At 43.0% G+C, this 23,799-nt stretch overlaps 1 protein-coding gene across 5 annotated transcripts in view; it reads right to left on the bottom strand.

Annotated features, from left to right (window-relative positions):
* Positions 1–23,799, bottom strand: part of negr1 (neuronal growth regulator 1) — a 217,819-nt gene that overhangs the window by 147,172 nt on the left and 46,848 nt on the right. For all 5 annotated transcript variants that reach the window (XM_080770965.1, XM_080770967.1, XM_080770964.1 and 2 more), the window contains exon 2: positions 1,027–1,265. In XM_080770965.1, coding sequence (XP_080627091.1) covers positions 1,027–1,265 — 239 coding nt within the window. The remainder of the gene's footprint in view (positions 1–1,026; positions 1,266–23,799) is intronic.

The following is a 23,799-nucleotide window of genomic DNA, read 5'->3' as shown; positions in this document are numbered from 1 at the left end:
GTCAGAGTGTGGAGAGGAGATTCTGTACAACTATGTTTGTTTTCATTTGTTCTATAGCTACACAAGTCTGTGCTAAAATTAAACAGACAGGCCTGGGCCATGGCTCAGTGGTCCAGGCACCTCGGCTGGTAATCCAGTCTGGCAGTGTGCCGCGGGTTCGACTCCCGATCCCGACGGCCTTTACTGCATGTCACCCCCCCCCCCCCCATCTCTCTCCCCATTTCCTGTCAGCCTACTGTCTGTCCTTCCATAAAAAATATAAAATAAAGGCGAAAGCCACAAAAGAAAAACATTTAGAATTAAACAGACAATGTGAACAGGCGGAACTCACAAAGTGTGTCAATGGCACTTTCAGGGCTTTCAAGTGATTAAGAGATTTAAAGTAAATATAATAATATATTATGTTGACCAAATACTAGGACCAAAAATCACCTCAAAGTGAAATGATGAAAGTGAATGAATTTATTTTGTAGGACAGATGGTGCTGGATACACCTGTGACCATGATTAGCTACCCAGGCAATGGAAGTATATCGTTCGTCACAGACCATATGTTACTGTATGGGCTACGTACTGTACATGATCCATGTATAATAGTGAACAAACAAGATGTTCAGGGGAAGAACTACACCTTAGAAGGAGCCAAGGAGGAGGACCGAGAGCTGCAGAATAGATCCATGTAAGCCGGGGACAGTACTACAAAATTACACCAAAGTATGGCGTTGTTATTGTTCAGAACCTTTTATGTGGCAAACTGAATGGCCAACAACAGTCGCAGGTTGCCAGGTGCAGAGACGAAATTGATAAAACAGACAGACAAAAAAAAAAAAAAAACAGGGGAACTAAATGTACCTCCAGGCAGCTCTGCTTTAATGGTTGTGCTCACACGGAGGAGGGTATGACACCCAGCACGTGCCATGAATCCCAAGCATGCACGTACAGTACACACACACACACACCCATCGGCAAGTGCTGATTGACAGATACACACGCACGCACGCACGCAATAAAGACAGCAGCGGCTCACCTTTGACGATGAGGTTGAGGAGCTTCGGCCGCGGGTTCCTCTCGCTCTGGATGGAGCAGGTGTACTGGCCGTCGTCCGTTACATCCACCTTCTGTATCTGCAGGCTGTACTCGTGCTTGTCCCCCACGCTGGACACGATGGACACCCGCGGGTCCACCGACCACTTGTCGTTCCCCGCGAATATGATGCTGGAGCGGTTCAGCCAGGCGCCCTTAGAGATCCCATCCAGCAGGTAGCACCTGTACAGGGGGACGGGACGGGATGGGAGAGACACCAGTTAGCTCTGAGGACATGAACCGCTGATAAGTGGACTAGGTTTGTGTGCAACTCAACCAGTGTTGTTTTCGTCGACTAAAACTAAGACGAAAAATGTTCGTCGACTACCTTTTTTCACTGACTAAAACTAAAAAGAAAAAAAAGAATCTATGATGACTAAAACTAAGACTAAATATACTATATAACAAATAAAAACTAGACTAAATGTTAGGAAGGGACTAGTGGACAAGAGATCCAGTTTTATGCTAGGTTGCATGCTGAAAATAGCAGAATCTTTCAGCATGCAACCAAAGTGTAAAATATGTCATTACAACGACATCAAGGCCTGTCAAAACACATTTTAGTCGACTAAATCAACTGTAGATTTAGTCTACTAAAATAGTATGACATTTAGTCGACTAAAACTAGACTAAACACTAGAACATTCCAGGTGACAAAAATGTGACTAAAACTAAGTGAAAACGACTAAAACAAAAATAGAAATTTGCTGCCAAAAACAACACTGAACTCAACACCATCGAGCACGGGCTGAACTTGTGATGAATTGCAGTGGCGGAAGAACTATTATCTAGTAAAAGTCCTGTATTCACTGTTTTACGTATAACATATACTTACAGTACCACATGTAAAAGTACTCAAGTCATTATACATGAGTAGTTCCATTTCACAATAACATTCATAATTGGACACTTTAACGTTGCAGCTGATAAAGATGGGGCTGGTTTTAATTACTTTATATGTGCTGCTGGGTATCTTAACCCTAATCATCATTTACAACTTAATGCATATTCTGTATAATAGTCTAAATCTGCAAAGTAATTAGTAACTAAAGCTCTTAAATAGAGGGGTAAATGTCTCTGATGTAGTGGGGTAGGCCTATAGATATTTAATAATCAATAAAGTAAAGGTACCTTAAGTTAAATGATACGTGGGGATAGTACTTGATGTAATACTAGGTGAATTGATGAAACGACAGCAAGCAGCAGCAAGATATATACACTTTCTTATTTTCCCCATCTTCTCTCAGGATTAGAACTAAAGCGCCAGAAGGCCCCAGCTTCACACCACCATACATACATCTTAGTCTCAAGATGCATGAAGATCCAAAGCTGTATTGAGTAAATAATCCAAGTAAACAATGGCCTAAGACTCTAAGTTATCCTTGTTTGCGTGCTCATTTACCACTAAGGAACGGCATACTGCCACAGAGCCAAAAGGCACAGCTGAACTATTCTCAAATATATACACTGGAACACCAACAGGCAGGTCAAGAACACAAGAATGGAAGAAACAATCCCAGTGTTAACTTAACCACTTAAAACCCAGCATTCTTAATGTGGAAGGCTTTCACGAAGAATTGCAGATCAATAAGGATTTTACTGTGTAAGTAAAGTAAGTAGCCTTGCCGAGCCATGAGGCCCATAGGGCAGGAGCCTATCTCCTGTTTCTGTAGCGTGAGGCACCTTGATGTACAAGTACTGTAGTGTACACCCCCACATTTTACTGTATAGCATACAGTAGGTTTATGTTTATGGGCTTAATGATGTCTCAAAGCAAGACATTCAGAATGTAGTGAAAAGCTCCTTATGGAGTACTCATAACTAATGTGAGGTTGCATGGAGAAATTAAACAAACCACGCAGGGTGAGGGAAGTCAGGGAACAGGCATGCGTTTCTTTGTATGGCTGTGGCTGTAGTGTAGCCTTGTGGGAGATCAGAAAACCAAACAACTTCCCCTCGGCATGGCCAGCGCCATGCTTCATGGATCTACCAGACCACAACTATTCACCTTGTCAACTAAAGGAAGTGCAGTCACTGAAATGCAATGCCTTATTGCTGCTTACTTAAAATAAATATGCCTCCAGAGGAAATTGATCTGCTGAATAAAACAGGAAAACACATCTCCAGGTAAAACGACAGGGGAAAAAAACTAAAGGCACGCTGATTACAATCAAAGGCCCTCCACTATGATTAGTTTCAAATTTAAATTCCTTTGTCTTTTTCTTCGCCTTTTTTGTTATTGTGCATGTGCAGTCCCTCTGAGATTAATTGCTAACTAGCTTGGCATAACAAATGTCACCATTGTATTCACGGTTACATGGGAGGTAGAATGCGTGTGTGTGTGTGTGTGTGTGTGTGTGTGTACGTGGATGCCTGTGTCCTGTGATTAACAAAAGTAAAAGTGTCCTATTTTGAATGTTGAATCAAGGGCAGGTTCCAGGAATACAGTCAATGTCGCTATGTAGAGCTAGTCCTATAGTGCACGTGTGCCAGCCAGGGCACACAGTACAGTACAATCCTCAAAGTTAATGTATACACATTTGCGACCAAATAGACCCCCCAACGGATCCGTTTGGTTACATTTGTACACGCTCCGTGTTAAAATGAACACTGAGGATTTTTACTGTGTAAGTATGCGCATGCATGTACATGTGCTGGGGCAGATTATCTTAAGGCACAAATGTGCAGTCGTGCTGGACTTCTCTGTTTGCACTGGAATCCCCTCCTACTGTACAATACAATACTCAGGAGCATAATTTCAGTTAACTTTAGGGACGCTCTGCCAAACTTCAACATGTGCAGAGATTGGGGGCACAGTGGCACAGTCGGTAGTGCTGTCGCCTCACAGCTATAGAAGGTCCTGGGTTCGGTTCCCCCTGGGGACGCTGTGGGAGCTGCATAAGGGGTGTGTTCTCTCCCCCGTGTCATCAGTGCTCATACCCGAGGCGGGGTTGGCGAAAAGGCCTTTCTGTGTGGAGTTTGCATGTTCTCCCCGTGTCCTTTAGGGTAGATACCCTCACAAAAAAAACCTCTAAAACTACGTCCCCCTGGCCAGCCGGGGAGCCTGATGGAGGAGAAAGGAACTGGTTGGAATAACGTGTTCCTTCCACGCGCTACGTCCACCCGGGAAAACTCCCCCCTGTCAGGTGAAAAGAAGCAGCTTGGACTCCTCATAAGCATGAGGTCAGTCCGCTGCCTCCCCAGTTTGGCAGAGGAAGTATAGAGCCCAGGATTACATTAGATAATTGACACTGGTGAAAATAAATGGTTTGGGATAAAAAAAATATATATAATTACCATGTGCAAAGATAAGGAGTTGTCTATTCTAATTTGAGTCATAGGGCACATTAATAGTGTTATATGCGACCGTCAGTCAAACTTGCTTCACTTCCAAAAAACAACAGAGACAGACAGACATGACAGAGAAATGTTTCTGTATTATTTTTCATTCCTGTCCGTCAAAGATGCTAAGTATATTAATGTCCTTCCGTGGTAAACTTTGCGTGTTGAAGCATCTGTTTAAAGACAAGAAACACAAAGATGTTGAATTCCAAATGTGGAATATGCAGCAGAAAAATACTGATGAGAGACTGTTGACTATTTTAGTTTTACATCATGCAAATATTCAGTTTGGCTGATTGGAGACTTCTTATTCTTAAGTTGTAAAAGGAGCTGGCTAAACAGATTGTGTTCTCTTGCGGGTGGAAGGGGCCAGGTTGAAAAGTAATATGTAACTATATTACTCTTGATTCCAAGTAATAAGAAATGTAATATTATTACTTTTTCTAAGGAGCAATAAGTAGAGTAAACATATTACTCCCCTAAGTAACATTGCCCAACACTGCTGATTTCCACATATTTTGAGTCATTTGCAAGCCTGCTAAAAATGTACACAAAGCTAGCCCAAGTTGAATGTACTGGGTATGGATGGCAGCCCCTCGTAGAACTTAATACGTGATGGCAGTGACTGAGTGTTTATGTAATCATATGATAATGTGTTACTCGAGCAGCAGTTTGCTAGATTTGTACACCAATGTACGTTTGAAGAAAACCCGTTTTGAGGCCAACTCTGTTCTGATGAAAAGTCAATACGACGAGGATTTGAAAAACGACGCCATGAAAGCTGTGGTCAGCGCCAAGCAGTTGTTCTGCTCTCATCATCCCTGCCGTCTCGCTGCGTTGATGAAATCATGTCTCTGAGTGCCACAAACTGTGGAAGTAATGGCCACAGAAAATGGGCCATCAAACTACTGTTAACCCCTTTTGACCTGAGATTAGATTCTAAAAATGTCTTCTGCATCATGACAGTTTTCTGAAAAAGCCATGTTTCTATGTCAGTCGTTCTTCTTCTTCTTAAAATATCAGACCTACAAGCTTGTGCGCTATGAGCTTGTAGATCTGCTATTTTTAAATAGCAGATCTAAAGCATAACAATGCTAACACCCTCCCGCCCAAAATGGGTTAACCTATTGTCAACATCCCATCCAGACCGCCAGCTTAGGCAATAAAGCCTCAGAGGAAATCAGTTTGGCATCCAAAACAAAGCTCTGTACAACCCGTGCCAAGGAAATGCCCGTCAGAGTATGCGAGTAGAGGACAACGGCCCGGCCGTGGTCGCTGCTGGCTTTACCTCGCAGATGCACTAACCCTGATGACAGTGTCATAAAACGTTTGTCGTCACAATGGACAACATTGGAAATAACAGAAGCTTAAAACTAATCTGGCCGCTTGAAATATACAAATTTCACCCGCTTCTTTACAACTGTAAACCTGTGCTAATAAAAGCTGGCACGGTGGCAGCTAGAAGGTCCGATTCGCGCTGGGGCGTGTTCTCTCCTCACACCCAAGGCGGGGTTGGCGAAAGGGCCTTTCTGTGTGGAGTTTGTATGTTCTCCCTGTGTCCCCTAGGGTAGGTACCCTCATAAAAACATGCAGTAATCCTGGTCTCTAAACTACCTCCCTCTGGCCAGCCTGCCTGATGGGGGGGAAAGGAACTGGTCGGAAATAACATGTTCCTTCCACCCACTACATCTGGCTGGGGAGACTCTCCCCTGTCAGGTGAAAAGAAGCAGCTTGGACTCCTCATGCATAGAAGGAGGCATGAGGTCAGTCCCCTGTTGGCAGATGAAGTGTAGCGCCCAGGATTACATTAGATAATAATTGACACTTGCAAAACCGTGGGATAAAAATTATAGAGACAAAAAAAGCTGATTCTCATTCTGGGCTAACCCAAACCTCTTAACCCGTCTGACTTATGGGCAATAAACACAGACATTGTTTTTAGGAGTACAAAAACACAGAATGGAACCCGAATGCAGGTGAGGCAACACAGGCAGAGTAAGGTCCACAAGTTTAATAGCGACCAAACAAGGGGAAAGGCTTACATCAATGCTCAGCAGCGTCAGAGGTCAAAACCATTAAAGCAGTCCAAAACAGGTAAACACATCTAAAAGGGGCAGACAGGCAGAAATAACAAAGTCCAAAAAAACAGACAGAAGGTCGAAATCCAATCTGAGAAATAAAGTCAATAAGGAAAAAAAACACTGAAAAATACGAAGGGAGATCAGGAATAAACACTACCAGTTTTGTAGGTAGTGTCTTGATTGGGGAGAAGGGAACTGTCGGGCTGATGTAGCCTTTTCGGGTTTATGAACCAAAACAAAGCGACGCCAAAAAAAAGCTGTAAACCACAAACAGGATTTATTTATTTATTTATACTACCATCCTGTCTGGACGGGATTTAGAAACACAGACAAGGCTTTCCTCCGAGGTGGGAAGTCTTACGTGAGGAGGTTACGTTAGGCTGATGAGGCAGCTGGAGACAGACAGGTAAATGGTGTACTGTAAGTACAGTGGTGGAAAAAGTAACTGGCATTTTTGAGGGGCGCTAGCCCCTCCTATATGTCCAGCTTTGAGGCATGAAGACAAAAGTGAAGACGCAAATTGTGATTGGCCAGCCCAGAATGAGATGATGTACATATGTGATGATATAAGAGAGCCCATCACTTAAGTTCACACAGGTGTGATTTTTTTTTTTTTTTTTAAGTATCGATAGGAAAAAAAAGATGTCAAATAATTGTAAAAGTACAATATTTGCCTCTGAAATGTAGTGGAATAGAAGTAAAAGTACTGAAAATGTTAACATACTCAAGTAAAGTACAAATACTTCAAAAATAAATGTACTTAGTTACTTTCCACCACTTGGACTGTAGTGGTGGAATGTAATGTGGGCGTGGCCAGCTTGGAGACAGTACGGTCTGTATTGAGACAGACAGACAGACAGACAGACAGACAGACAGACAGACAGACAGACAGACAGACAGACAGACAGACAGACAGACAGACAGACAGACAGACAGACCGTGACAAGAGACGATGATAAAGCACCACAACTTTTATCTGGAACAAGATAAAACTTTCACTGCGAATAAAAGCATCAACCTGTGTAAATAAATGAGGCATCACTATTTGAACAGCTCGTTGCAAAATATACTCCAACAACGTACTGTTTACACCAGTGTGTAAAGACCAGAACATGGTTGGGGGGGAAAAATCACACCCGTGTGAACTGAGTGGTGCAAAAAACCACTCAAAAAGAGGAAAATGCACAAGTCAAACACATTCTAGAGATGTGAGAAAAAAAATCACAATTTTGTATAAAGTAGGGCTTCAGTGGTCAAAAGACATACAATGGGGCTAGTTAACATTTCCATGCACATTCCTGGTCAATTTATTTCGAACAACCCAAGACGTAACAGTCACTAACTAAGGATTTTGTTGTGTAAAGGTAGTAATAGGTGACAAGAGCAAATCCACTAACCAGCTCCATTGTCAATGATCTAAAGATAGAAAGACGGGCCTATAGGCTAACACAAATCTATGCCGAATACAAGGCGTGGCCTGGGCCGTGGCTGAGCGGTCCAGGCACCTTGGCTGGTAATCCAGTCTGGCAGTGTGCCGCGGGTTCGACTCCCGATCCAGACGGCCTTTACTGCATGTCACCCCCAAATCTCTCTCCCCCTTTCCTGTCAGCCTACTGTCTGTCCCTACATAAAAAAATTAAAATAAAGGGCGAAAGCCACAACAAAAAAAAAACATTAAAAAAAAAAGAAATACAGGCCTAGGCTAACACAAACCTATGCAGAATACTACAGTACAGCAATACTCTACAGTACAGCAATACGCGGAGCAGAGGCTCCCTGCCAAGCGTCTCTGAAGAACGTTATCTTCAAATGACTGATCATTTAAAGCACATTTCTCCCCATTTAACGCACATTTCACATTCCTTTGGGAGTCGACAGCTCCATACAGTAATGAGAAATCAGCATGACAATATTGTTAGATTTGATTCCAACTTTCATTGTGGCTCATTTCAGATCACACCGTGGAAATGTTTGCCGCATTCTCACATGATGTGAATCTCCTGTTATGAAACGAGCACGCATCTACACTTCTACAGTATGTATGTATCAAATGAAGCAGAACCAGACCAATATATTGTTTTGGCTGATTTGACTGATCGGCGTCTGTAAGCTGATGTGTTCCGATTTGTTATGTTTTTAAATTTTTTAAAGATATTTGAATAGGGTGTAAGTAGTTACCGGTAAATAAAATAAAGTTAAGTTTATCTGCATATTATATTTGTTTGCTTGCTCGTTGTATACATACAGTATGTTTGTGAAATTGAAATTCGAATCAGGTTTTGATTGACCTCGGGCGGACTCTAAAGGTTTTTCTGCATATTATATTTGTTTGCTTGCTCGTTGTATACATACAGTATGTTTGTGAAATTGAAATTCGAATCAGGTTTTGATTGACCTCGGGCGGACTCTAAAGGTTTTTCTGCATATTATATTTGTTTGCTTGTTCGTTGTATAACTAAATCTAAATAACCTTTTCATACATTGAAGTTAATATTTATACTTTAAATGTTTCGCTATCGCACAGTTTCTATGGTTTCATACAGTACTTGATTTCAGAGCAATAATCTGCCTCGGGCGGACTCTAAAAGTTTATCTCCATATTATATTTGTTTGCTTGTTCGTTGTATAATTAGAACTAAATAACCTTTTCATACATTGACGTTAATATTTATACCCTTTTGGTGTTAGCATTACGTTATGCTTTAGCTATTGAAAAATAGCAGATCTACAAGCTCATAGCGCGCCACCGAGTGGCGCGGTACAAGCTTGTAGGTCTGCTATTATTATTTTTTAAATCGAAGAACGACTGACATAGAAACATAGATTTTTCAGAAAACTGTCAGGATGTAGAAGACATTTTTAGAATCTGATCTCAGGTCAGAATGGGTTAAATGTTTCCCTATCACACAGTTTCTATGTTTTCAATGTATCCGTTTGCTCATACAGTACAGTTTGTGAAATTGAAATTCGAATCAGGTTTTTTTTTTATAACAACTTGATTTCAGAGCAAAACTCTGCCTCGGGCGAACTCTAAAGGGAAGTGCAAACGCAGCAGAGCTACGGTGATGCTGATGAGCACAGGGGTGAGGAGGAGGAGGACCTATACTGCAAACAAGTCATGTTTCCAGATAACTTTCTATATTCTGCTGAATTTCCCTTGTTTGTTCCTTCAAATATAGCGTTGACGTTTCTCAGAGCTGAAGGCAGCAGGGCAACACGACACCCCATGACACCTCCAGTGAGCTTTACTTTAATCGAATCCCTTGTCCCGTAGGAGGAGCCTGACGGGAGGTATGCATCCCTTAATTCATTTAGGCCTGACGTCGAAATTTTAAAAAAAAATGTCTTTTTAAAATGTATTTTTTTTCTGAAAAACCTCATGTTTCTATATCAGTGGTTCTCAATATTTCATGTCAAGGACCCCGAAAATTATATGTAATATGCCACCGAGCCCCATCTGAAAATATGTTGTTCCAGGGACCTCCCCAGAAGCAAAGATTTTAGTTAAACTAAAACTGAAACTCTGAAAGAATATATATTCAAAGATTTGAGGCACATTTTCACGATTTTTCAAAAACAGCAGACCTACAAGCTATGAGCTTGTAGATCTGCTATTGTTCAATAGCTAAAGCATGACATGATGCCAACACCAAAAGGGGTTCCCGCCCAAAATGGGTTAATTCTGTACAAAGCAAAGTTAATTATTGCATAGACCCCAAAGGGTGCTTTCTCAGGCAGCTTTTTAGGCTTTAAATATGCATTAAATGATACTTTTATTTGTCCCTGCGTGCTACTAGTGATTGCAGAGCTGCCAGGCTCATGATGACTGTCCTCTTTATTGTCGTTTTTGGCTTACAAAGACCAATGATTTTTATTCGTTGGTGATTAAGGCACAATAACATTAACACACACAAACGCAGGTCATGTGCACGCACACACGCGCACACACACACACACACACACACACAACACACACACACACAACACACAAAAGAAGTGAGTGGGTGGCATTTAAGCACATTGTATGAATAGAGATGAAATAGCCATTAATTACAGTATGGTGGTTACTAAGACAGGAAGATTTGTAATCTGTTTAGCCAAACTCAGCTCTTTGATAGGGTGCCATGATTAACAATAGGCCATCAGTGTGACCCAGATTCCTATTTGCTTTTCAAAATAGTTTTCTCAGCTAAAACAGTTGCACTGAAAAATGTAAATATGTTTCCTGGCAGCCAGCAAACCTCACAAATCTCGTCTTGCAAATGTGTTCCGTACGTTTGTTTCACAGTCTGGTTAGTTTAGCAGATTTTATTTTTGCATTTTTCCTCTCGGCCACATTTGGCAAAGAAATGAGTACACTTCTGGATGGTATCTTCTGTAGTCTGAGCTCTGCCGTTATGTAACACTTATGTAAGACTCCAAGGACATTGATTTCAACTCCTATCTTAAGCCGTCTTTTCTATACTGTGTTACGTCTCACAACGCATACAAAGGGAACCACTAAGAGTGGTAGGATATTTGTACCTACTGTAACAAAAATGAAGTTGACATGAATTAGACTAATTAAAGATTAATCTTTTGACATCTTTCTCTGTCTTTTTTCTTCATTTCTTTCCTCTCTTTAATCAGTTTTTATAATTTATGCAAATAAACTAAACCTAAAAGTGATAAGTTATGACCTTAGCTGAGTCATTTGGCTCTAAATATATTGTGCCAAATGACTATAATTATACCAGAACAGATCCCAAAGTTCTTCCAGCTAACTCTTCAATCTTCTGAATTGTTTGCTCCCTCAAACAGACCAAACGCAATGCGCTTGTAGTTCTGAGAACTTAATTTAAACAGCCCTTTTTAAGGACTTACCTGGCACATTACATATTCACATCCTTGTTTTAACTCGAATTAGCCAAATAACATTTAATCACAGCTGCCACAGTCGTGGAACATCTTTAGAGACAACGGCTGGGTTTCCCAAACGTATTTAGTGTAAGACACCCTCAGATGCCCTCATAGGCCGCACACAGAAGCCTGTGAACATAGACATTCCGTGCATAGATGTGCCACGCAATGGTAGGCCTCAGGTCTATACCATTCTGAAATTTAATTTAATAATATTTGGACTGCTGGACAGCTGACAGTAGGCTCTCTTTACTCTTAAAAAAATATAGAGAGAATAGAAATTCAGAATGGTAGACCCGAGGCCTGAGGCCTACCATACCAGGCCATACCATTGCGTGGGACATCTATGCACGGAATGTCTATGTTCACAGGCTTCTGTGTGCGGCCTATGAGGGCATCTGAGAAGTCTTACACTACTAAATGCATTCGGGAAACCCAGCCGTTGGCTTTGTGTGTTTGGGCTGTTTCCCTTAATGGAAACAGGCACTGAAACCCTCCTGGATAAAAGGATGTTTTGAAGAGCATAATGAGAGAAACCAGCCATTATTACATCCAGCGGCGAGTGGGAGTGGGAAGACGTTTGAACACAAAGTGGGAGACAGATGTTCTAGCCCATTGTTAGTTACCGCTTCCCACGTGACCAAAGAGAGACACCTTGACACGTGAGTGAGAACGCTGCGGCTCCGCTCGCTGCCCTGAACGGGACTCCATTGTACCACAGAGTATTCTGTTCACACACGCACATACTGATGTTTAAGAATGAGGTGTCAGAATGGCAAGTGGAAGGGGACTATGGTTCTGTCACTGTGTGCAAATCCAAAAAAATTTTAAAGAATAAGAAGGAATAAGGTTGCGAATACAAGCGCCTAGAAAGGAGCCAGCTGAGGTGGTTTGGTGGATGGAAGTCTTAAAACGTATTAAAAACAGAAATGAAACAATGAAAACATAACTCGTGTAACTCGTGAACGGTAGGGAAAGTGTGTAATGAAAAAGCAGGTTTTATGTGATACACCAAGAAGATAGATAAGACTTATGGGACGGAGAGAGGGAGTGTGACATGCAGGGTTTTTAACCCTGAAGAATTAGCAAATGTGGTCTCTCTGACTGACTCTCAAGCCAAAGCACAATCTTTGAATGCTACAGAGAGTCTGTAACTATGCGTCCTGAAAGCCGCAAAGGGGAAGCTGTCATCTGTTTGTCATTTTCCATTAAGAAATAAATAAACTTGAAACCAGAAAAGTGCGCTCCTCTGAGTGCATGTCTCCTCCAGGCTGGGTGTTGTGTATAATAGTGCTGTCTAGGTCGCACAGCCGCTAACATAATGTTTGGCCTTCAGTCGTCCAGTCCGGTTGGAGACAAATAGGCTTGAAGTGTGGTGTGTGTGTGTGTGTGTGTGTGTGTGTGTGTGTGTGTGTGTGTGTGTGTGTGTGTGGGGGGGGGGGGGGGGGGGGGGGGGGGGGGGGGGAACTGGACATGCACGTCGTTTATTTGCACTTTCAGCGTTTCAATTGTGCAGCAGCAGACTGTTCGGCGGAAGCATTTTAAAGATTGTGTGATCCTTGAGAGTCTAGCCAAATGTATTACGCGCCTTTAAACCACTGCACAGTGAGAGAGGTCACGCGGTGTGGAGTTCACTGTGAAGTGAACATCTGTGTTCACTTCCTATACTTCGTAAACTGACCGTCCCTCAATTTTGAGTTATTATGTATCAAAAGTCGGGCAGTATTATGCTGATCCTATCATCCGTCCTGCTCATCTGTTTCAGCGGCTGCAGGGCCCCAGGTGTGTGTGTTTGTGTGTTTGGTGACCGTGACGTGTGGCGCGGAGAGAAAAGAGGACATGATGGCGCTGTGTGGCAGAGGTACAGAGCACCAGGCTCTTAATCCCTTCTGACCTGAGATCAGATTCTAAAAAATGTCTGTTTGAAAATGACAGTTTTCTGAAAAAGCTATGTTTCTATGTCAGTCGTTCTTCGATTTTTCGAAATAAATAGCAGACCTACAAGCTCGTAGCGCGCCACTCGGTGGCGCGCTATGAGCTTGTAGATCTGCTATTTTTCAATAGCTAAAGCATAACGTAATGCTGACACCAAAAGGGGTTCCCGTGCAAAATGGGTTAATCCCTGCAGTAATCCTGTCGACTGTGTGCTGTGGGAGACATCTGAAGCGCTCCAGTCATATAATCCACACAGCCCTGATGGTGACACCAATCTCACAGAGCACAGAGACTATTGCGAAGAAGAGGGAAAAAAAGAAAAGAAAATGAGCACCATCTTATAGCCAAATTAAAAACTTTAAAATTCTCATTTGAAGTGGGGAAACTTGTCAGTCAGTAGGACTTGTAGTAAGAGACTTGTAGTGTCACAAATCCTCTTAGAAACTTATTTTATAATTGTTGTTATTCAGTTGACATTCACGTAAGTTCTTCTTCAAAGAAGTCTGGGATGAAACACTGTTTGCCCCCACAGTCATCTATCAGACTTTAAGCCTTTCTTAAGGGCCCATGCAGCTGGGGGCCCCTGAATGTACCGCTACGCCCCGCTAGAGAACCTGTATGTGAATGAAGTGACCCCTGCTTGAGAGGTCTGAATGGTTGAATAGTTATGACTTGTGGATGAACCTCAGAGTCAAGTCAATGCAGTGCAGACTGTGCAGTGTCAGGAGGAGACATTACATAACTGAAGATGGAGCAAAACAAACCACATGCAAGCCTCTCAGGAATTCTGCTTCGGCAGGCAGATATTTGTGGTTCTTGGTACTGTGTTCGATAAATCTCCAGCAGCTTATGAACTTCACAGTTCAAAATCTCACAAGCAGCACATTTTCATTCCCATATCTTAAAGGAACAGTATTTCCAAAAATGAAGCTTCTTCTCTCTCATTATTTATCACCTTGACCAGGTCAAACACGGTTCAATTCACAGCAGCCATATTGATAAATAATTGCGTAATTATGTTACTTCCTTCCGTCAGGTATTTACCAATGATACTGATTATGGTTGTGTTACATTATGGCTGCTGTAAGCTATGTCATTTTCCCAACTAGGGTTGGGTCAACTTGGGTGAGAGGAGTGCTTGTTTTTGTTACCTCAACAAGGCAGATGCACTGATAGGCTTGAGGCTTGTGATCCATGCGCCAAGTGAGACGCCGGGGCCAGCATAGTGCCTGAGGCGAAAAGCTAATGGTCGTCGGCACGTCGGCGGGCACGTCCGAGTTGGCTGGACAGAATCGTTTATCAACGTGAAGCAAAATGAGCGCTCCCTTTCTCTCCCCCAGTCTCAGCCAAGTCCCACCCAATCACAGTGGGGGACGCAATATCTCCTTCTGTACTATGCATGTTCAATGCTCAATGGAAAGGCTCGGTTCCGCTAAATGGAACATAACCTTAATTAGTGTCATTGTTAACACCATTCATAATACATACATTACAGTGCATAATCCAAGTCTTTGCACATTCACGCTGTGCTTGATGAGGTCCCTATCACACAATGGTTCAAAGCAAAAAGTGTTAATTTAAACAAACGCTGCAGTGACTATTTGCACTCTGTGTTCACACTAATTGCTATTAAGAATTCAAATTACCCACATGAACCCTATAAAGCTTCCCAATTCTGGACATTTCATATAAAGCGTATACTGTCGGCAAAAATAGAACATTCAGTGGAAAATATCAGAACTACTTGAGCTCACAATGCGTCGCAAACCATTGACAGACTCCGTTCAACATTCAACACTCAAATGCCTACAGTATGTGGACCGTATACTTTCATTCATGTCTCCTCTAACCTATAAAGTGGTAATGATTGCCGGGGCCACTGTGGAACCCTCTGAAGGACCCCACTCTGAGAACCATTGTTATAGATGCAACTTTATTGATCCATGGGGAAATGTTGCTTCTCAGGAAATGGTATGGTAATTTTTCTTTTGGTCACCATTGATTCCGGTTGCCTTGGAGAAAGCAGTTATGAATTTATAAACTTACTGGCAAACTCTCTGTGTGTTCTGTGGAAATAAACTATCAATGTTTCAACTGGAAAAGGGTGAGTGGCTGGCGGAATTTTAACATTTTGGTGAACTATTCCTTTAAGCTTCTTTACAAAATGTGTCTTTACACGAGAACTAGGCTAATTAATGTACAGAAAATCGTTCCGAGTGCTACGTAAGTAATCTGCGAATTAATTCACATCATTGATTCCTGCTTCCCGAGCGCTGACATTGACTGAATGAATTCAACTTCAAATGCATAAAAATCAAGGAGCAGTTTATGAATTAATGGCCTGTTTCAGAGTTGTGAGTTGGAATTCAGAGAAGATAAAGTGGCCTTTGTCAACGCATAATGGGGCTAGCATTTTTCCATCTTGGAGGACCCAGTTCATCCCTATTGTGAATATGTGTGTACTGTGGATGTGGCTCTGCTTTTGATGTATGTAGTGTGCGTGTGTGTGTGTGTGTGTGTGTGTGTGTGTGTGTGTGTGTGTGTGTGTGTGTGTGTGTGTGTGTGTGTGTGTGTGCGCGCATGCGTCAGCAGAGGGCACGACTCCAACGACTGCCAGCACTCTATTCAAGAACTCATTTGACTCCCGACTGCCACAGAATGCACAGCCAGATTCTGGGGAAATGTCAAATTCCGATAGTGCCTTGAAGATGCACGATCAAAGATGTGGAACGTCTTCTGCGACCATTATCTGTAGAACAAATAGCATTTTGTCAAGAGGGCTGGGACCAGGAAATATGTATTCTCTCCCCTTGGGCAAACTGGCACGGAAGTACAAAGTCCTCAGTCAAACGCTGTACTGTACTTCCATGACATCAATATCGGTCCTGTAGCCTACAGTGAGGTTCTCAAAGTGGGATCCAGGGACCCTATGGGGTCCTCGACGGGGCTCCAGGCGGTCCACAACTGAATTGACAGTTAAATAAATTGTAAATGGTGCATTTATATTTATATAGCGCCTTTATCCAAGGCGCTTTACATTCAACCATGCATATACACCGATGGCAGCGGAAACCATGCAAGGCACCAACCAGCACATCCGGAGCATTTAGGGGTTCAGTGTCTTGCTCAAGGACACTTTGACACTAACTCTGGGGGAGCCCGGGTTGGAACTGGCGACCTTGCGGTTACCATCCAGCCACTCTACCCCTGAGCCGCCGCCGCCGCCGCCAGTTAGGAACCAAATGGACACTTACAGGTCTTTAACTCTAGTTATGGATGTCCAATGACCTTATTCATGCCAAACTGGGGGTCCCAAATAATTGGCAAAACATTAAGATTTGAATGATAGTATAACATTCATATATTTTTTTTAAAGATATTACAAAATTAAGTATACCACGTTAGCTCCTTTAAGCCAGAACCCAATTGTTGATTTATTGATCATTACAACAATAAACATGAAAATGCATGCCGCTAGTGACAAGTGGGTCCTGATCAAGAAATATCGTCACTGTCGTTCGGAAACCTTGTACTGTATGTCCAAAAGCGTTACTTTTCATGAAATGGACAAAAATAACTGTGTTCCAATAGATCAAATATATTTTGTTACATCTTGTCAATACCTTTCATTGATTCAATATGCATAAAACCTACAGACAGACAAAAATAGCTGATATACAAGACAAGATACGAAGCAGCTTAGGAACAAACAAGTAATCGAATATAGTCTAATTATGTGTTGAGATAGTGTTTATTCTAACTCATTCTATTTTCAGAACAAACACGCACACACGCGCGCGCACACACACACACACACACACACACACACACACACACACACACACACACACACACACACACACACACACACACACACACACACACACACACACACACACACACACACACACACACACACACACACACACACACACACACACACACACACACACACACACACACACACGCACACACACGCACACAGAAAAGCTTTGCGTACTGTCAGACATTTGTCAAAAGGCCAGTTAAAGCCGACAGGAACAGGAACAGACCCATCAGTAGACAGTTAAAAGTTTTGCTGTATAAGTTAGTGATAAACAATAAACAGCATAAATGAGCAGAACAGGAGCCCGTGGCACAGCGTAGAGGACACCTTGTGCCTCAAACGACTTCAGTCATTATATTTAACCCATTCTGAACGGGAACCCATTTTGGTGTTAGCATCATGTCGTGCTTTAGCTATTGAAAAATAGCAGATCTACAAGCTCATAGCGCGCCACCGAGTGGCGTGCTACGAGCTTGTAGGTCTGCTATTTTTTTTAAATCGAAGAACGACTGACATTTTTAGAATCTGATCTCAGGTCAGAATGGGTTAATCAGACCAGTGTGTGTCCAGTGGAAACCTCGTATGAATCTGATCTCAGGTCAGAATGGGTTAATGCATTTTCTTTTCATTCCGAGCATCAGTGAGGACCGCCTGCAGCGCGAGGCTGCGTTCTCCCGGGTTTGATTAGTGAAAAAAGAACATAGGCGGCTGGCTGGGAGGGACATTTCCTTAACCACTTAAGCCCTATGTACTTCATTGTATGTGACAAATAGCAAAAGTAGCCTATCTGCATGAAGCTATGTCGCATTCTGAGCAAAATTAGCTTTTTATTTTAATGAGAATCTGCACAAAATAGAGAAGCCATGGGGAGGCAGTGGATCAAGGGTAGAGTGGGTAGTCAGTGTCCGGTATAGAGCAGCCAGATGGGAACCCACTTCCCGGTTCGATCCCGGGCTCGCCCAGAGTTAATGTCGAAGTGTCCTTAAGGCAAATCTCATTTGAATTAAATTGTTAAACTGTGATATTATTAACCCCCCCCCCCCTGATCCCTATAGTGTTCTGTACCGTTGCATTGTATTCCATTCAAGTCTGTTTCATTCCATTCCATCTCAGCTAAGTTCATTGTGCTTGGCATTTCAAAATCTAGTAGTAGACTAGTAGGTGCAGTGCCTTGCTCAAGGGCACATGGCTGCAGCCAGAATGCTCTCCAGGCCCTTCCATCCAACCCCAGCTCTCTGACGCCTGGCCTCAGATCCAACCCCAGCTCTCTGACGCCTGGCCTCAGATCCAACCCCAGCTCTCTGACGCCTGGCCTCAGATGCTGATCAGATTATGCACTAACCACCGTCCACCAGGGCATCATCAATATGGCCTCTGTGACATTTAGAGAAAACTGTCCTTTTCAAAATGTCACACATGCAAAGAAAAGTGGTTCTAGATGAAACAAGCGGAGGCTCAAAGCCATAATGCTAAACCATCCTTTAACCCTTTAGTGTTGTTGAAACACATACAGCCGTCACACTGTCCCTGGTGGAGGTATAGAGTTCTGTGTCGTTAACCCATTTAGACCTGATTTCCTGATTTCCTTTCATTTCTGAGAAACCCATGTTTCTATGTTTGAGTGATTCTCAAACTATTTCATGTCAAGGACATCTGAAAATATGTTGTTCCAGGGACCCCACAGAAGCAAATATTTGAGTTAAAAATGTTTGCTCTGAAAGCCTATATATACATTCAAAGATTTGCGCCACATTTTCACGATTTTTCAAAAAATAGCAGACCTACAGTACAAGCTCGTAGCGCGGCACTCGGTGCTATGAGCTTGTAGATCTGCTATTTTTCAATAGCTAAAGTATAACACAAAGTGGGGTTGCCGCCCTGAATGGGTTAATGAGCGGACAGTGATTCAGGAGTTGAGTGAAAAAACCCATCCCTCTAGGTGTCCCTCCACTGATGGTAATTACTTCTGGATCCCGAGACCACCAACCAATATATCTTGGCCATTAAAATATATCACCATTGAAACGACCATGTCCTTCAAACTCCGTGACTCAAAGCTACAAAGCAACACAACTGCCTACAAAAAGGAATATCATTGCATGCATAGTTATGCAAACACAGACGAGACAGAGAGAGAGAGAGAGAGAGAGACGGGTTTGATGTTAACCTGGTGCGTGATCTACTTAACCACCATAATATAACACATGCCACTCTTACTCGGTTCTCGCATTTTGTAAGTAAGTCACTCTGGATAAGAGCATGTGCTAAAAAAGCTTAAATTGATGTAAATTGTAAGTGGCCTTATAGGGTTTGCTTTTTGAAACTCGATAAGCTGCCTGCCTCTCCCCAAAAAGTGAGGGTTTGCAAAATTCTGATTAATGCATAAATTATGAGCTTGTCATGAGTGATTGCTGGGTTTTTGATGTCGCCCATGAATACACGACGCAGTGGGAGGGTGGTGGGGGGGACGGTGGGGGGGTGCGGAGAGAGAATTTGGAGAGGGAGGAAGAGAAGAGCTGAGACACACAGAAAAAGAGAGAGACATGGAAATGCAGAGCGACGGGGGGGTGGGGGGGGGGACACGGGGAGGGGAGAGAGAGACAGATAGAGGTGGGGGGGGGGGGAGGGGGGGGGTCACACAGAGATGGATTACCAAGCAGAGAGAGAGAGAGCTGAGGAAGAGATGGAGTCGAGTTAGACAGAGAGAGAGAGATGAAGGAAAAGGCAGAGTGAGTGAGACAGAGAGGGAGGGCATTAATCCATTCTGTACGGGAACCCCTTTTGGTGTTTTAAACATTATGTTATAATTTAAGCTATTTTTTAAAAATCGTGAAAATGTGCCTGAAATCTTTGAATATATGTTCTTTCAGAGCGAGATTTAAACTAACCTTCTTGCTACTGAGAGGGTCCCTGGAACTACACATTTTCAGATGGGGGTCAGCCGCCAATGTCATATATATTTGGGGTTCCTTGACATGAATATGTTTGAGAACAACTGACATAGAAACATGTTTTTTTTTTCAGAAAATACTTTTTTTTTCTTGCAGTCTTGGTCTAAATGGGTTAATGAGGGAGAGGAAAGGGGAAGAGAGAGAGAGCAAGTGAGAGTCACAAAGAGGAGGATATGCGAGTGTGTGCGTGCGTGCACACCACATGCACGTGCACGACGTGCACACAGAACAAATGAGCCAGCAGCCGCTCACAGGGGAGATGGTAACAACAGGGAATATGAATATCGTTCATAATTGCATTTGTGCACCGTCTCAGGCATCCCGGGGACAAGCAGCAGAACCCAGCACGGAGAAGACAAGGCAGTGGGTGGCCAGACTTCAGAGCTCAGGGCCCCGTAATATAGTATAGCCGGGGCCTCCGGACCGGAGCCTATTAATTATGCCTCATTTCATTTAAAATATGTTGTAATGCTGTACACAGAAGAACAATAATGCCAGATTGCTCATTGCTGGCCTCCCCCCTCTCTCTTCCCCTGGTGACAGCGGGCCATTCGTCAAGGCACTAGAGTACCAAGGCCATGCCAAATGTGGGTGCATAGCACCACATTATACTACAGAACTACAGTGCAGTAGTGGCATATATTTATGCAGCATACACTGTGTGTGTGCGTGCGTGCGCGTGTGCGTGTGCGTGTGCGTGTGTGTGTGTGTGTGTGTGTGTGTTTTCGGCAGGGAGGAGCATACCGCACACACACACATTCAGTTCTAATGAGAGATTTGCCTTTTTTCTGCTTTAATGTGTTCCCCGCCAAACAAGCATGCGATGTGGTTTCAGCATCTGCTTTGCCGACAAAACGCAGCCACACGTCGTGAGGCAGCCTATTTGTTGTGCGTGCTACCGTCTGCGTCTCTGAGCTGGCATGCAGACAGAGGAGGACCCTGAATAGAACACCAGGGACAGCTGTCTCCCACAGCCATCTGCACCCAGGTCTCTCTCTCTTTCTTGTCAACTTAATTTTTTTTGTCGCTCTCATCTTTTCGCAATCCACTCTCCCTCCCTTGTACACTTACGAAAACACACACAGACAAAGGCACGCACGCACACACGCACACACGCACACACAGTCACACACACACACACACACACGCGCACACACACAGGCACACTGTGGAAAGACTCACTATAGGCCTGGATCCACGAGGACATCCGGAGAAGGACATCAATTACAACGAGTGACAGCTGTACTTCACGACACAAAGGTGGTTCTACACCGAGACACGGCTCTGAACAGCAGAAGGTTATATAGTGATGATGACAAGGTGCACTCACTGCACTGGCTCTTTTCTTGTCAATAGCAAGGAAAGGTCCAAACCCTTCAAAAGTAACAATAATATTTTCTATTCGTTATACTTTATAATGAGTAATACTTCATATACCTCAGTCTAGGAGGAATACCTCTCTCTCCACGGCTGTGAACAGCAGAAGGTTAGAGTGATGACAAGGTACTGCACTGGCTCTTTTCTTGTCAATTGCAAGAAAAGAAAAAAAAGTCCAAACCCTTCAAAAGCAACAATAATATTTTCTATTGATTATAACTTATAATGAGTAATACTTCATATACCTCGGTCTAGGAGGAATACCTCTCAATCTCCAGACACAACTGAATTGTATTCTGAAGCAATCTGCTGTCACTTGTTGTGAGCGTATGTGTGCGTGCGTGACCGTATGTGTGCAGGTGTGTACGAGTGTGTGTGCCTATGTTTCCCATTATATCGATCTGCATCTGAGGCTATTCCTGTCACAATGTGCCTGGTTGGGTACTCTACCAACGCTCTACCAAGCTGTTTGTCTCTGATTGGCTGCCACCCACCCAGCTAACGGGCTGAGCAGGTCAAGGGGCCGAGGTAGGAGACGTGAGATGGAGGCGCCCTCTACCAGTTAGCCCACAGACCACCAGGGTTTAAAGGTCAATGCTATACCAGTGGTAAACAATGGACCAGTTAGCCCACAGAGCACCAGGGTTTACAAGTCAATGCTATACCAGTGGTAAACAATGGACCAGTTAGCCCACAGACCACCAGGGTTTACAAGTCAATACTATACCAGTGGTAAACAATGGACCAGTTAGCCCACAGACCACCAGGGTTTACAAGTCAATGCTATACCAGTGGTAAACAATGGACCAGTTAGCCCACAGACCACCAGGGTTTACAAGTCAATGCTATACCAGTGGTAAACAATGGACCAGTTAGCCCACAGACCACCAGGGTTTACAAGTCAATGCTATACCAGTGGTAAACAATGGACCAGTTAGCCCACAGACCACCAGGGTTTACAAGTCAATACTACCAGTGGTAAACAAAAACAATGGCGTTTAAATAAAGCCCATCAAGTTCAGCACAGACAAAACCGGCAAGTTGTTTTTAAGTATATCTGGACTGGTCAGAACTCTTGAGAGGCCAGTGGGAGAGAGGATGAGGGAAACGACCAGCCAGTCCATGTTAACCACTTGTTAACCCCATTTTATACTAACTGGGTGTCTCACTGAAAATAGCCAATTGTCAAGATACAAGATTGTAGATCTGCAATGTGTTCTTATTTCTCCGTAAAACACTTAATTTTATGTCATTGGACAATGAGCATACAGAATGAAGACATGATACTGTAAATAATCATATTTTTCAAACTGTACCGAAATTGAACGGACCACATGACCCAAATACCCCAGTGTATAGCCTGCAGCACATGATCTCACATTTCCCCCGTATGTAAATTGACGTGCTGGTGCTTACATACTGGTGCTGTAGTTTTCAATTGAAGCATAATAAGTGTGACAGGAAAGCTTAAGTATAATTATACAGGAGGCTTCCTATGCAAGCCTCGGAAAGACAACGTAAGCTCATGAGATCTCATGGGAGTGCTCCGTGTCGACACTGCTTATGTCAGCTGTTGGTTGACAGATGAAAGAGATCTGCCTGTCTATAATAGTTGATGTCAGGTCATTAACTCATTCTGGGCGGGAACCCCTGTTGGTGTTTTAAGCATTATTTTATGCTTTAGCTATTGAAAAATAGCAGATCTACAAGCTCGAAGCGCGGCACCGAGTGCCGCGCTACGAGCTTGTAGGTCTGCTATTTTTGAAAAATCGTGAAAATGTGTCGCAAATCTTTGAATATATATTCTTTCAGAGCGAACGTTTTTAACTCAAATCTTTGCTTCTGGGGGGTCCCTGGAACAACATGTTTTCAAATTGGGGTCGGCGGCCAAATACACATAATTCTGGGGGTCCTTGACATGAAATATTGAGCACCACTGATAGGTACTGTATTTCATAAAACTGTCATGATTTAGAAGACATTTTTAAATTTTCGAGGTCAAAATGGGTTAATGCATGCATGGCTCCTGGAAGACTTCTGGCTCCAAAATGTAATATTACACCTTATAGAATAAAAAAGTAGTATTTCATATTCTCTACTCCTCAGTTAAAATACAGTATGTTGTTTTGTTGCTCTACGACATGGCCGTCCGTGAAAGCATACATTAGCCGTTATAAGTCCTCTGTCATAAAAAATAAAAAAGGACAAGAGTAAAAAGCAGAGCTTTTGTTGCGTCTGCTGTGCTGCGGGGCCTTTTATCCTCCCACTTTGATGTGCTCTGTCCATGGCACAAAATGGACAATTCT

This window comes from Protomyctophum bolini, assembly GCF_963924005.1.
Source record: "Protomyctophum bolini genome assembly, chromosome: 8".
Lineage (NCBI taxonomy): Eukaryota > Metazoa > Chordata > Actinopteri > Myctophiformes > Myctophidae > Protomyctophum > Protomyctophum bolini.
This window is presented reverse-complemented; position numbering and strand designations above follow the sequence as displayed.